Source organism: Buteo buteo, unplaced genomic scaffold, assembly GCF_964188355.1.
Source record: "Buteo buteo unplaced genomic scaffold, bButBut1.hap1.1 HAP1_SCAFFOLD_55, whole genome shotgun sequence".
Lineage (NCBI taxonomy): Eukaryota > Metazoa > Chordata > Aves > Accipitriformes > Accipitridae > Buteo > Buteo buteo.
In genome coordinates, this window is record NW_027439221.1 from 45,814 (window position 1) to 61,078 (window position 15,265).

Genomic DNA, 15,265 nt, shown 5'->3' on the forward strand with positions numbered 1-15,265 from the left:
GTCCTAGTGAACAGTTTGTCCTCACCCTGGTGTTGGAGCACCTTGCAACTGGGAAAGTCTACTCTTGCAGTAGAATGTATTCCACTGTGTGGAAAAGAAGCAAAGGCCTGGGCTGGACCGACTATGCTTGGGCTGCACAGAGCAAAGTGTGTTAAACTCAAAAGTACTGCTTTGGTGGTCTGTAGATGTGTACACATGCGCACACAGTTGTTCAGAGTTCCACATACTGGTCTTCCAGATCTCAAGGATTAAAACAAATCCGTTGGGTTCACTGCAGAGTATACGTACAACCCATAGATGCTCTGGCTACAACTTGGTGCTGCTTAGGCAAGTGATATGTGAAGAATAAAACATCGGGGGTTTTGGTGGGGGAGTAGTGGGTCTGGACGTTAGCGCAGTTCGAGAATGTCCATCCTTACTGCTTCTCACCCCAGGAAGAAGGTTTCACTTCACAGGGTTTCTCAGTCCTTGCTAGGCTCCAGTATCCGCTGAGGGATGCCTTTCACCCTCAGGCGTGATCTCCCAGGTAGAAATTTGGTAGCTGGCTTCTTGCACTGTGGGTGGTTAACGTTACTGATAGCCTGAGCACCTGAGTGGGGTGTGTGTGTGGCATGCTGAGCTCTCTGCCACGGTTGCAGGCAGCCTGTCTGGATTTGCTGTTTCAAATTGCCTGCCAGTCGTCTTTCCTCGGACAGAGTTTCTGGCCGAGGGGAGGGAAAAAGCTGCCATGTATCTGTGAAGGAGGTTGTCTGTCCTTCAGCTCTGTAACTTGGGTTCAGCAGCTCCAACAGTGCCTTACTGAGTACCTTCCCTGCTAGGTGAGGTCTCCCCCAATTAAACCAGTTCTCTTGGGCAGGAGCCAACCTCCTGAGGAGGGTTTGCGTTTCAGCCTTAGGGCGGTGTGACCTTGTAGCTCTCTCCTGCCAGTGCCTGGCGTGGTGGACAGGCTGGAGATGAAAGGTCAAGAGAAAATGAAGAGCCCTGCGCTCCGGTGTCAGTCTGATGCAGGTGCAGTGCCCAGAGGAGTTCGCTTGCATGTCTTCTGAATTTGTCTCCCCAGCTTTTTCTTTACTGAGGGAAGCTTTGTCCCCTGGGGCTAGATTCATGCTGGGCCGGAGAACTACAAACTGTCAGTGGTTGTGTGAGGAGGAGAGAACTGTTGCAGCTTTCTCTAGCTGCGACCTGGCCAGAACATGGGAGTATAAAATAATAAAAGCGTGGAAGTGGCTGGGCTGGGGCTTCGCTGGGGTGAGCCGCTTGCAGGGAAGGTGCAGCTCTGCACGGGGTGGGTAACGCCGCAGCCCCCTCCCTCCTGGGAAGATGCTGGTCCCTCACGAGCATGGTACTGTGCAGGTACTGTCTTATCCTTCTCCACCTCACACCAGTGCTCTTCTGACTCATTGTGAACAGACTTTTTTTCTGCTCTGAAGCCTGTCCCGATGCTGGAGTCTCGCTGAACAGGTGAAATGGAGCTGTTGTCATCCCGGTGGGATGTAGGAGCAGGGTGGCTGCAGTCCAGGAGGCTTGCTTACTGAATGTCAAAGTAGAAGAGGAAGAACAAAATTCAGAACGACAGTCCTGAGGTGGTAGCACCATCCCAAGGGAATGCAGATGCTGCAGTTTTAGGGTTTGGAAGCAAATGGGTCTCCCTCAGCTGTATTCCCATATCCCAGAGAGCTTTCCAAGATACAGTCCATAGTCATCAGATTCAAACAAACGCATGTTAGTTTGGAAGTGGTGGGGTTTTTTTCCTCAAGAGCTTAGAGCAGCCCTGGACTATTTAGTCTGCGCGCATGGGGGTGAATGTGTTACTTTATATTGTTCACGACAAAGTTTAACTCATCTCGAAGCTGGTGTTTTCCCTCGCTTTGAGGGGTGTGTCGAAGTCAGGAATCGGCAGTAACTGCTGGCAGCTGGTGTGGGGAGCGCTCCTGTTGTCTGCTCTGTGTCCCTCGCTTTCCTCTGGCTCTGCAGCATGGAAAAACATCCTGTTCCCTATTTGTGTTGTAAGCTGCCTATTTTTTTTTTAAGCTGTAGCAAATAGAACATTGTAGGGTAAGATTAACCAAAATAAGGAGGTGTTGGCAAGTAACAAATAGGCAACCCTTCTTTCTTTAAAATCAAAAGTCTCAGCCTGAACTGATGCATTAATAGCTTCAGGTGTGTGGGGGTTTTTTGTTTGGGTTTTGTTTTTTTGTTTTGGGGTTTTGGTTTTGTTGTTTTTTTCATTATGGACAAGGGTGAATGGCATTGCTGAGGTGGGGGAGTTGGATATGGACTGCTTGGAAAAGAGCAGGGGGAAAAGTACAGGTCAGAAAAGGAACAGGGGAGGTTGAAACAAGGTAGCTGTATTTGCATCTTCCTTTCCGAGATGCAGTGGTGGTGCTTTGTGCCCCATCAGACCTCAGGAACGTAGCTGGGGTGGGCTTTGAAGGGGTCACACTGCTTGTAATATCAGCCACGTCCCCAAAGCAGCTCTATAATTCTTGCCCGCAAACCTGAGATTGAGCATACGTGCATCTGAGCTAAGCCGTCCCGTGGGGTTAGTTTGACTGAAGCCATTCAAAGGGGTTTTCCCCTTTGAAAAGTGGTAATTTTATTACGGGTAAAATGAATGAGGTCTCTGGAGATGCCTAATTTATAACTTCCGCAGGGAAAGCTTCCCGCCGGCCGCGAGGCACGCTCCGGCATTCCCCCGCCGAGCAGCCCCTGGAAGCCCAGACCTCCCCTCTTCGGGCTCTTTCCGAGGATGAGGGGTGCTTCCTACGAGCCTTCCTTGCTTCCCAGCCTCTGCCCCCTCATCGTCCTGCCCTGGGCAGCCCAGCAGGAGCTTCTCCCCGGGGCAAGCGGCACCTTCCTGGCAGACCCTCTCGAGCAGCGGGGCCAGTCCTTAGGCAAAGCCCGGAGATGATTTTCCTTCGGCACGTGGACTCAAAGGCTCCTTAGTGAGGGAGGAGGGGAGGAGCAAAGAGAGTGTTTTTGGAGCAGATGGAGAATAATGGTGCCCCTGTCCGATACTGGCACTTGGAGCACCGGCACGAGGAGCGGTTCGGCCCCTTCCCTCTCACGGCCACATATGCAGCCTGCTCGCCGCGCGGCAGGGAACCTGGCGCTGCAGTTCCATCGTGGAAACTTCATTGGCAGTGGGTTTTCCCGAAAAAAAACAAACAAAAAGAATCCAATGGAAACTTTATTTTTACTTCCCTTCTACTGTGTGACACAAATCTATCGGGTCCTGTCTCGGTGCTGTCCCTAGGAAGCCCGTGTGTCGGAGGCTGCTGAGCTAGAATTAAAGAACATGTGTCTTGCATTTAGTTTATTGCCTCGGGGCTGTGTTTTGGCTCCAGTCACCTCTGTTTCCTCTCCTCTTCCTTCCCTACCCCCTTCAAAAGAAAAACCAGCCACAATGCAAAGCAAGAGGAAAAAAATCCGGCTGCACTGGGCAACAGCGGGGATGATGGCAGCCGCGGTGAGTGTCAGGGCTTGGGCTTTTTGCCAGGGGAAACGTGAACGGTTCTTGTAGGACAGACGTGCTGGGGCTCTGCTATGTGAGACCGGTCACCGCAGCGATCAGACTGGAGGTCTGCCTGGCCCATACCCACTCTGGCAGTCCAGGTAATTTGGGCAAAAGGTACAAAAGAGGGATCTCCTACAGAGCGGTTTTGCCCCGACACGCTCCTGGTTTCCATCTGTGAGCAGTGCAGGGACTTCTGAGCCAAATGCTGCACGCAGTGTTGCGCTTAATAGACACATATAAACTACCTCTGGTGAATTTGTGTAATGGTGTTTTGAGTCCATTTGTCCTTCTGACCTTCACGACATCCTGTGGCAATATGTCCCACGACTTAATTACGTGTGGGCAAAAAACGTGCTTCCTGTTTGCTTTCTAAATTGCCTGAAAGCATCCCTGGCTAATCCATCGTCCTGATACCACGGAAAGGTGAGTAATTCAGAAAGAGATAGCCAGAATGATGGTTTTGGATGAATGAAGGGGACTGGAGGGGAACCCAGCTGAGCCTCTGGTTGTAATTAAGCTGGGAGAAAAAGAAGTTAAATTTCTAGTGGATACAGGAGCAACATTTTTGGTGTTAAATACTTGTAAAGGAGAAATTGGAACAAAACCAGCAAACATAGTAAGAGCCACAGGGAGGGAAGAAAACAGACCATTCCTGCAGCCCCTGGGTTTGAAATTTGGAAATAAAATAATTACACATGAATTCTTGTATGTACCAGAATGCCCGATACCCTTGTTAGGAAGGGATTTGTTATCCAAATTAAATGCACAAATTGTTTTTGAGGATGGAGAACTCTTTTTTAAAAAAATACCTGAGTCAAAACCGGGAGAAATCCTGATGATACAAGAAAAGGTGGAGGAGCAGGAAATTCCACCAGAGGTGGATGCTGCAGTGATCCCTACAGTATGGGAAACAAATATTCTTGGTAAATCAAAATTAGCAGCACCTGTGAAAATAGATTTAAAAGAAGGTGCAGGAACAGTAAAAATTAAACAATACCCAATCAAACCGGAAGTTAGGCAGGAATTGAAGAAATTGATTGATAAATTTTTAGAGTATAAAATTTTGGAAGAATGTGAATCTGAATATAATACTCCTATTTTATCAGTTAGAAAACCCTCGGGTGAGTATAAGTTAGTGCAAGATTTGAGAGCAGTAAATCAAATAACCAAGGACATATATCCTGTGGTTCCAAATCCTTACACATTGTTAACAGCATTAAAGGAGACTCATTAGTGGTTTACAGTGCTTGATTTGAAAGATGCTTTTTTGTATACCCTTGGAAAAGGAAAGCAGAAAGCTGTTTGCTTTTGAGTGGGAAAATCCACAAACTGGACGAAAAATGCAGCTGACATGGACAAGACTACCCCAAGGATTTAAAAACAGCCCGACGATCTTCGGAAACCAGCTGGCAAAGGAGCTTGAAATCTGGAAACAGGACAAACCGAGGCCTGAACATTTACTTCTACAATATGTGGATGATATACTGATTGCTACAGAAGAAAGAGTCACCTGCATACAGGTAACCATTGACCTTTTGAATTTTCCAGGACTAACTGGGTACAAGGTATTCAGGAAGAGAGCCCAAATAGCATGTCAGACTGTGATATACTTGGGCTTTGAGATTTCAAAAGGACAGCGACAACTGGGAAAGGATCGCAAAGAAATCATTTGCAGTATACCTGAACTGAACAATATCCATGAACTCAGAGCATTTTTGGGAATGGCAGGGTGGTGTCGCCTTTGGATTATGAACTACGGTCTAATAGCTAAACCGTTATAGGAGGCCCAAAAGAACTCTTCCTTTGTGTGGGGTCCAGAACAGCAAAGGGCCTTTACAGAGTTAAAACGCGCTTTAATGTCTGCACCCGCTTTAGGCCTCCCTGATTTAACTAAAGATTTCCAGTTGTTTGTTCATGAAAGACAACGCCTGGCACTTGGTGTGTTAACCCAGGAGATGGGAAGCTGGAAACGACCAGTCGGTTACTTCTCCAAACAACTGGACACAGTGAGTAAAGGGTGGCCAAATTGTCTTCGAGCAGTAGCTGCTACAGTAATGATCATACAAGAAGCTCGGAAATTGACTTTGGGAAAAACAATAACAGTCTATGTCCCACACATGGTGAAAACTGTTCTAGAACAAAAGGGGGGACACTGGCTATCTCCGAGCAGAATGATGAAGTACCAGGTAATATTAACTCAACAAGATGATGTAATTTTAAAAACAACTAACCTGGCAAATCCAGCTGTGTTTTTAAGTTCCATACAGGAAGAAGGACAATTGGAACATGATTGCCTGGCTGCTATTGAGTATGTTTATTCCAGTCGTGAAGATTTGAAGGATGTACCATTGGAGCGACCGGACTGGGAACTGTATGCGAATGGCAGCAGCTTTGTGGAGCAAGGAGTCCGATACGCTGGGTATGCGGTAACAACAGACACCACAGTTATAGAAGCAGAAGCATTGCCAAGTACCACCTCAGCTCAGAAAGCGGAACTTATTGCTTTGATTTGAGCTTTAGAACTAAGTGAGAAGAAGAAAGCAAATATCTGGACAGATTGAAAGTATGCTTTTGGAGTGGTACATGTCCATGCAGCATTGTGGAAAGAAAGAGGATTATTGTCCTCCCAGGGATCAAATATTAAACACCAAGATGAAATTTTACAATTATTACAAGCAGTTCAGAAACCAGATCAGGTAGCAATCATGCACTGTAAAGCACATCAAATTGGAAACATAAAGGAAATGGCTGGAAATAATTTAGCCGACCGAACGGCAAGAAAGGTAGCAAAGGGACGAGCATTGCAAATGGCATTAATTCCCTCCAAAACAGTAACTCTCCCTAAGGAAGAACCAAAATACTCAGAGGAGGATGATAGGCTAGGTCAAGTATTAAATGCTAAGAAAAACCTAGCCGGATGGTGGGTAACACCTAAAGGACAGGTAGTAGTTCCACCCTTTTTGATGAGAGAAATAATTCAGACAAAGCATCAGGAGTGTCACTGGGGAGCAGAGGCCTTAGTAACTTCCTTACAAAAACCAGTGGTATCCCTCAGAATGTTAGGAATAGCTAAAATAATAACTGCAAAATGTGAAGTATGTTTGAAAAACAATCCAGTGATCAGGAAAAAGGTTCAAATGAGTCGAATAAAATCTGGTACAGAGCCTGGAGATTATTGGCAAGTAGATTTTTCAGAACTACCTAGGCAAAATGGGTATCAGTACATCCTGGTGGGGGTTGATACTTTTTCAGGATGGCCAGAAGCTTTTCCCTGTCGTTCTACACAAGCAAAGGAAGTAGTAAAGTGGTTACTACGAGAAGTAATTCCAAGGTTTGGAGTTCCTATTGGAATTTCTTCTGACAGAGGTCCACACTTTGTTGCAGAAGTAGTCCAAAATGTTAGCAAAATTCTGGGTATCACATGGGATTTGCATACCCCATGGAAGCCACAATCCAGTGGAAAAGTAGAAAAAAAAGGAATTAAACCTTAAAAAGGCAGATAAGTAAAGTTTGTCAAGAGACTAATTTAAAATGGCCTCAAGCGCTTCCATTGGCATTATTGCGAATCAGAGTACAGCCAAAGAGTGGAACCTCAGTCAGTCCTTATGAATTATTGTATGGGAAACCTTATGAATCTCCAGAACCAAACCCGAACATGCATGTAAAAGGAAAACAGGATGTGTATAACTATTTGCTTTCCTTAGGAAAAACTTTGACTGCAGTTCAGAGAGCAGTGGTGTGAAACAGACCATTACCCCTGGAGGTTCCGGTGCATGACTTTCAACCAGGAGACTCTGTCTATGTGAAAACGTGGACTTCCGAACCCCTGCAGGAACGTTGGAAAGGACCCTTCCAGATACTGTTAACCACCTTTACGGCTATTAAAATTGCAGAATCGGATGCTTGGATACACTACACCCGAGTGAAGAAGGCACCTACTCCATGGAAGATTATTAGCCGTGATCCAAAGACTTTAAAACTGACTCTGAAACATGTCTAATTTTTTTATATCTGTTTGTGGTTGTTCTCTTTATATTAGCTCGGCAGATAATGATGGTGGAAACCCGGACTGATTTGATGATTAGGAACAAAAGACAAGTAGAAACAGAACAACTGATTGGCATTCCTGAAAAAAAAAACGTCTGAAGAAAATGTAATGTTAAGATTGATTAAGAGATTTGCCAGCTTGCAAAATGTTACCCAAATTACTGCTTGTTTGCCGATACCAAGAGCGGTGGGGGAATCTATTCCTTGGGGAATTTTAACTATGAATTTAACTACCCTGGAACATAGAAACAAAACCACCTATTGCAAACAAAGGCCAGGGACTAAATGGTCTGAACAGGTAAAGATCATCAGAAAACAATGGAAATAGATGGGCAGAGAAGAAGATTGCTTGAAATTATTAAATTATCATTTTATACCAGCCTCCTCTATAGGAGACATGTTTACGGTAGGTAGTCCTATGAGAGGAGACATGTTTACGGTAGGTAGTCCTATGGGTTGGTGTTCATATGATGTACGAGTCAAAAGCAATGAAAGCCGGAGCGTCATAGAATGAAAATGTGGTGAGACCAATCAAACCATAGCAGAAAAAACAGTTAGCTGGGGTTCAGTATGGTCTATGACCATATTGTCTCAATTTCAATATATGGCCAAAACTTCTCGGTGCTTTACTTGGGATGGATCAGTTAATACAGCCTGGCCATCAGTAGATGACAGGGGGAGTTCATTATGGGAAAAAGAAAATTTAGTATCTCGGTAAAGATGTGGAAAAAAATGTATTATTGTAGTAATAAAGACCCAGCAATCGAAAGAATTTTTCTTTTAGCTACGACCTTGAAATATGGCTATTTGTGTAGAGGACTCTAAAATGATTTCAAATTAACTAAAACTATTTGAGAAAATATGTCAGAAGATTGGCTAGGAAGAAATTTTTAGTGGATTGGGATAGAATCTGAGCTCTTGGTTATGGTCTATAATCAAAACTCTGTTTCTGTTACTAATTGTCTTTTTGATGATCATGCTACTATATACTTGTCTGAAGAGACAATTTACCAGTAGAATTGCAGTCAATCGCATGATCATGAGAGAGATTCCAATTGTTCCACCAGAATGTAGTCCACCACCAGAATATGCCGAAACAAATACTGACTCTCAAAATAGTAGCAGATAAATGACATGTAGATGATGTGAAAGTATTGAAATAATTTTCAACACTTTCAAAGGGGGGAAATGTTACTGATTTGCCATTGATTTGTTATTAGTTAGAATTAATCATATTCAATTTTAATATTTTAGCAAAATTATATGTATGTTGCATTTTATATATTTAACCAATAACCAGTATCTGCTGTGAAATCCCCTGTATAGCCCTGTATCAAGGCCGGAGAAATTGGCTAAAATCATCTAGTAGGAACATTTAGAACTTAGATAACGAGATAAAAGAAGTTAAAATCTGATCATGAAAGAGTTTGGTTTGACTAAAAAGTAGAAAATTGTGAAGCGTAAGTATGGGAGTGTTAAGTTTGAAATGTAGCCTTAGGAACTTAGGAGCTTAGAAAACGTATAATGTGTAACCATAAGAATTTAAGTATTGTTCAAAATCACTTAACCACAGAAGTTTTGACAAAGATTGGTAGTCTTGTAGTGTTTGTTTTAAAGGCTAAGGAAACCGTTAGGGACACCAGCTTGCTGCTTGGAAACACCTGAGAGGTCAAGAAGCGGACGAGTGAGGAAGACTACGAAAGACCACCAGAGGACTCTAGAAGACCACCAGAGACCTTTAGTGCGCCTGCGTGATGGACATTAACATATGCAAATGATTTCCTGGAAATCTGATGAATATGTAAATGACGTCTTTGTAATCTTATGAATATGCATGAGTAAGTTCAATATAAGGTGTGTTGTTTTGGTGACAGGTGTGCGTGGTTCGTGAGAGGACTCGCCCGCGCACCCAGCCGTCAATAAAGAAGGGTCTGCTTATCTACACTAAATTGGTGTTGATAAGTTTTTATTCCGAGATTTCGGTAACATTCTCAAACCCCGTCTCTGCTCCAGGCACACCTCTAGCAGAGCCTCAGTGCTTGCTATCTTACAAGAAAACCAAAGCTGAAAGCAGTGAGGCTGCCGACAGCAGAATGTGAGAATGAGAATTTCCTCCTTTGGTTGTACGGTGTCATGCATTATAACACAGCTAGCAATGCAAATAGTGACCAGTTTAATCTTTGAAAATGTAACCTTTTGTAATCGAGTCCCTCTGCTTTCTCTGTGCAAGGGTGCAGGGAGGTGGGAGAGGGAAGGAGGTGTGATCCATACCGAGGACTTCAGCCTAATGGCGTGGTTTACATAACTTGCTTCCTACATGCTTTCCTCTCTGACAGCTGTGAAAATATAAATCAAGAAAATGTGAGAGAAAACTCCTCCTTGTTTGGCAAGGTTGTCTGGGTGTGAACGAGTTAATGCGCTGTTGTGGTATTAAGCGCTGCAGTGGTTTACTTTTCCCTGAGACCTGGAGTATGGCCTCTGAAGATGTTATTACAATAGAGTTGTTAGCATGAGAAAAGGTGGTTTTCTCGCCATGGGTTCATTTTGGGCGGATTTGGAAGTCTGTGTGGAGCTGGGGCTAAGGCCAGAGTCAGGGGATGCAAGGAATTTTGCTTGTATGAAAGCGAAAGCTTAGTTAATTTAGACTTGGCATACAGTTTGAATTGTATTGTTACATCTGTTGGACATTGATATGTAGATTTAATGGTCAATAGGATACATGGATGGTCTATTCTTAAAGTATTTGCTTTGCAGAAAAGTCATTTTTTGGTTTGACAAGTTGTTAGCCTTTCACATTTTTTAGCACTGTATTTCCAGATTCAATATTTGTGAATTGGTTACGTTTTATGAAATGAAGGGACAGATTTGGACTCCTATTTACATTCTAGTCTGTAATAGCTGGAGTTCCCGAAGCATTGTAAGATGCAGTAAAATAGAGAACGTGTTGGCATTTTTTTGACGGTTGCTAACCTCACTGTTCCCTTTCAAAGCGATTCTGAGCTCTAGACCTGGTGTGAAAGAGCTTGTAGCTCATTATAGTCTTCTTCCTATCTAAGTTACCTGGATGTACCTTGGAAGAAGTTCTTAACTTGAATCTACTGAGTTACAGCCCTGCGTGTGTGCACAGTATAGCCGAGGAAGAGCGCATGACGTGCTGGAGAGCAGCACGACTCCTGAGGGAGGTACGGCTTTTTCTCGGTAGCACGTGGACCAGAGCTGTCAGAGCAACTGAGCTGAGCTTGCTCCTCTGCTGGGGGGTCACTGTGTGACCCAGTTCAAGTCACTTAACCTCCTCATTCTTTAATGAGCGTCCTGTGTAAAGGGTGAAATACTGTGCAGGCATCTGCCAGAGCTACAGTACCTGTCATCTAGTAATGTCCATGTACCTGTGATTCTGAAAAAGAGTAGTACGGCTTCACTACATGTATCTTGATGGCACAGTTTAGTTCTTGATGAACTGGTTTGCTTGCATGTGCTGCTGAGTGCACTGAAGGAAGTGGCAACTTTTTTGTAAGTTAAGAGGAGCAAGAAGCCTGTAGAACTTGAGCTGTGCTCAAAGCTTTCTAGAATCCACCTTCTTATTGCATCGCCTGCTGTCCTGGTACCACTCCCCTGACAGTCCTTCAGCTTCTGTTTCAATGTTTCATTGAGCTCTTGAAGGACTTTTAAAAGCTCTCATGGGACACCGTGCTGGGGGGTTTAGGCGGGTGAATCTCATCACGTTTGTAACGTATCTTGCACAACAGGGCTACAGGCTGTTTGCTCTCGGACGTGAGACAAATCATGTTGTTCAGTTTGGAGGGTCCGAATGGACGGTGCTGCAGGAACCCAGCTATTGTGTGTTCTGGTTGCTGCTTCTTAGGTGTGCTCTCCTTAGTCACACTGAGTTTAGATACCTGTCCCAGGAACCAGATTCCTCCTTAAAGATCTCTGGAGATACTTTGAGATACTAATACTGAAAATCATCAACTGCCTAGAAAGCCTTGACTTTAACCTAGACACTCCATAATGCCTGAAATTAGGCAACAGGAATTCCCCTCACCACCCAGGGTGTGAGCTCAAGTTACCTGCAGTTCAGATCCACCATGGTACATAAGGTTCCCAGTTCCTGCAGGTTCTCTTGGGAGTTAACTGTGACAGGAGTTTGTTTGTTTGAGGATTGCAGCCAAAGCTGTTCAGAGCTGGAAGCAGTCGATTTGCTATGGTGAGACTCTTGTGTTCATTTTGAAAACATTGTAGGCTGACTTCAGGGGTATTTGGGAGCAAGTAGGCTTTTCCAGTAGGAGAGTTATCTGAAGAGCATAATGCTTTAAAAGCAACATACCCCACTTCTCTATGGCTCTCATCTTTCATATGCACTTAACTGATGTGGAAAAATTATTTAAGGTATTTCTAGTGTCTAGGGAGACTGTAATAAGATCAGGGCTGGTATCCTATGTGCCCTTAGCAACATCTAGAAGTAATAAAAAACATTAATTAAAACATTAACGACTTTTAATTGTTTAATGTTTCAGATCTAATGACAAGCCTTTTTTAAATCCTGATTTCTAACTACAGTGCTTCTGTGGAACTCTTAATGCAAATGGCTGGTTAAACTTTATGAAGTGATGATTGATTAACTTCGGGCAGCCACTTTCAGGTACCTGGAAGAAGCTATTTTATTCACCAGGTGCTTAATATTTCCTGGAAATTAAAGCTGTTGAGTTTGCTTCTCATGAGGATTGCTGAAGGTGATATGTTTGCATGTCACTTGCTGCTTTTGCAAATGATCTGTCTTCAGCTGGTTTACCGTGGGGTTTTTTATTGTCCACCACAGGGATTCTGTTTAACTCTGCTGTTCCTGCATTTTGTACCCTGGCTGGAAGCTGTCTCTGAATTTATGGGCCCTATACATTGCTATTAGCAGAGTTGAATGTTTCATAAAAGATCATTTAAAATCTTTCTTCAGCAAACAAATCACTGCTTGTAGACCTGAAGAGGTCCTGATTGCCTTTGACCTCTGCTGCCACCTGGCAATGAGGATGAGAAACTTACCATGTGCTATAGCTGATTTTGACTCCCTGCGTATAAATAGCAGCAGTTCCTGGCAAAAGCTCATGGTCTGCATGTGCCTCTTGTATTGGGAGTATTAGCTTTGCATAGAGATAAATCTGTGAATTGGAAACTTGAAGTCTCCGGGACAAGGACTGGAGTGTGTACCCCCATAAATCCTAAGGCTGTGACCTTGCAGTTTTTCCTTCCTTAAAGAGGAGCCCCTTTTGTTATGAGCTTGGACTTGTATTCCACTTCTTGTTGAAATGCAGGGTTAGGAAGAATTTTTTGGTGTTCAGGGGTGCAGGAAAGAAACTTGCCCATCACTCCCCTAAAGTAGTTCAAGTTGAATGGAGTGTAGTGTTCTGTTTGCTGCCTGGTAAAGGGGATGGGCTCCTGTCTCTTGAGCTAAGAGTACCTATTTTATATTCCTTGTGTTCCCTCCAACCTGATGTGACTGTAGGAAGGTCACTTGATCTGTGTCTCGGCTTGGCTTTTTAAAAAAAGGACTGCCAAAGCTGAGGAGAGGAGGCAGCCTGCAGTCTTTGGGGGAAGCCTTTCTGTGTAGAACGGCCCCTTAGTGTAACCTGGGCAGGGCTTGCCAGTGCTACTGTAACACAGATCAAAGCGAAGCCTGTCTCTCTCTCTCTGATTAGGTCTCAAATATGTTGTGTGACTTCTTGTTGCAAGCTTGTTAATGCATACAAGTTATCTTTCTGCTCGTTCAGTCTAAATGACTCTCAGTGAAATCTTTGCTGTTCCTTCCTGGTGCAGATGAACGTGGAGTGCCTTTTTCACAAATATTTGATATTCTTCCTCTCTGTGTGCTTCTGCAACTTATTCTCAGCAAGCCAAGCCCTGGGTTCAAGGCTTCCAACTGAACAACACTGCTTTTTGCTTTTCTGTTTAAGTCTAGTCCAGCTTTTGTTTTGAGAAGCTGCTTATCAAGGTCTTGTTGCTGTGCACAGTAAACCTCCCAGTGAACAGCTCTTGATGCTGTTCTCCGGATACCTGTTTGGTCTCAGTGCTGCCTCTTTTCTCACTGTCTCTTGCAGCAGTATCAGTGTGTCGTGATGTAAACCTCACTGTTCTGTCTCCTTGAAAATTCAGGTCTGTTGTTGTTGTTGTTGTTGTTGTTTTTTTAATGTGCAGAGTATATTGGAAGCCTTTGGTTAGTTTAGTCTCTGCTCCTGAGTGCTGTACATGCCTGTTTTGTGGCAATTGATGTAGGTGCCAGACATTTGACTTAGCTGGCTGCTTTTAAATTTTAATTTTTAAGCTGCACCGGTAGTGGACACTACACTCGTTAGCATTGCCCATAGCAAGGGCTGCATTAGCTTCATTGGTGTAGAAGCAAACACAAAATACTAAGTATTGGATGTATTTTTTCTGAAATTCTGGAAAGTAACTTGTTCTATTCTCCAACCTGGGTGAAAATGCAGAAAGAAAGAAAGACAATAAAATCTGGATTTGGGGAAAACTTTTGTAATGTGTTGGTAGATTATAAAGGTAATAAAAGCTGCTTTGCCTGTACTGTGGAGGACTGATTCTCTTTAGTCTTCTATGAAAAGTGCTTTTAAAAGAGTTGAATCTGGACTGGTAAGTGTGTCAAGGAGGAAAGAAAGAATCGCAACAACTGGTGTCTTAGCCTCTTGGCTGTAAAAGCAGTGTTCATTCCCCAGTCAGGGATACCTGTGCACAGAGTGGGTTAGTCTGAATCAGAGGACTTTCTCTGCAGTTTGGAGCTGGGTGATAATAGAAAGGTTGTGTGGCCTCTGGCTTATGCGCTAAACTCTCCTGGCTTGCTCGAAGAAGCAGAACATTTGGTCTGGCTCTGTTTCTGGAGCAGACTCCAAAACTGGAAAAAAAACCACCCCCAAAAAACAAAACAACAAACCAACCCTCCACCGTATCTTGAGGAATAGCCACGAAAGGTAAAGGTGGTATTGGTAAAGTGGTACAGAAGCAGTTTCTGAAATTTGCTCCTGTACCTGAAATACCTTTCTGGCAAAGCGGCGAAGAATTGATCTTGCCTTCCTCTGTAATGGTGTCTCTCCCTGTGAATCCTCTAGCTTGGTTGAGGAAACTATAAATAATGAAACGATGGGAGCAGGAAGGTAATAAGATATAAAGTACAGTAAGGAGCTTGATAATCTGATAGGGTTAATGTTAGTTACAAAGTGTAACCTGTGACTTATGGCATAGCAGGAGTGATCAGCCCAGGGCCTTGCGTTAATCCTTTAGGCAGTGCAGGTGCTGAGGGTTGCTGGTGGTTGGTGTTTGTATATATATGAGCTTCTTGGTGATTTCCAAAACACCTGTAAAAAAAACCCCTACAGTTTGGCTAGGTTGATACTTTTATTGTAAACCCATGCTTTCCAGTGTAAATAGAAACTCTTTTGAGTCCTGCTTTGGCCCAGAAGTGGTACTGCTGGAGCTGTGCTGGGCCACTGTTTGGCCGTGACTGTAAAATGAAATACGAACAAAGCCTGGGCCATCAGTGTAGCAGCTTCAGCTGCAAAGGAGGGGACTGAGCTGTTGTGGGAACACCAGTGAAGCTGATTACACTGAAAGGAGATTTTATCTTGGAGATAAAAGACAGTCCGGTGTTGGTGGCGTTTCTTGTTCCAGAGCTCTTGTTTTGCTCTACAGCAACCAGCTTTTTCAGCC

At 43.9% G+C, this 15,265-nt stretch overlaps 1 protein-coding gene across 1 annotated transcript; it reads left to right on the forward strand.

Annotated features, from left to right (window-relative positions):
- The first annotated feature begins 2,988 nt into the window (after nt 1-2,988).
- On the forward strand, nt 2,989-7,517 carry LOC142027779 (uncharacterized). The gene is given in 7 exon segments (XM_075021988.1): nt 2,989-3,047; nt 3,524-3,615; nt 4,105-4,780; nt 4,782-5,191; nt 5,393-5,523; nt 5,785-5,943; nt 7,350-7,517. Coding segments are annotated over 7 exon segments (1,695 nt in total).
- The last annotated feature ends 7,748 nt before the right edge of the window (nt 7,518-15,265 follow it).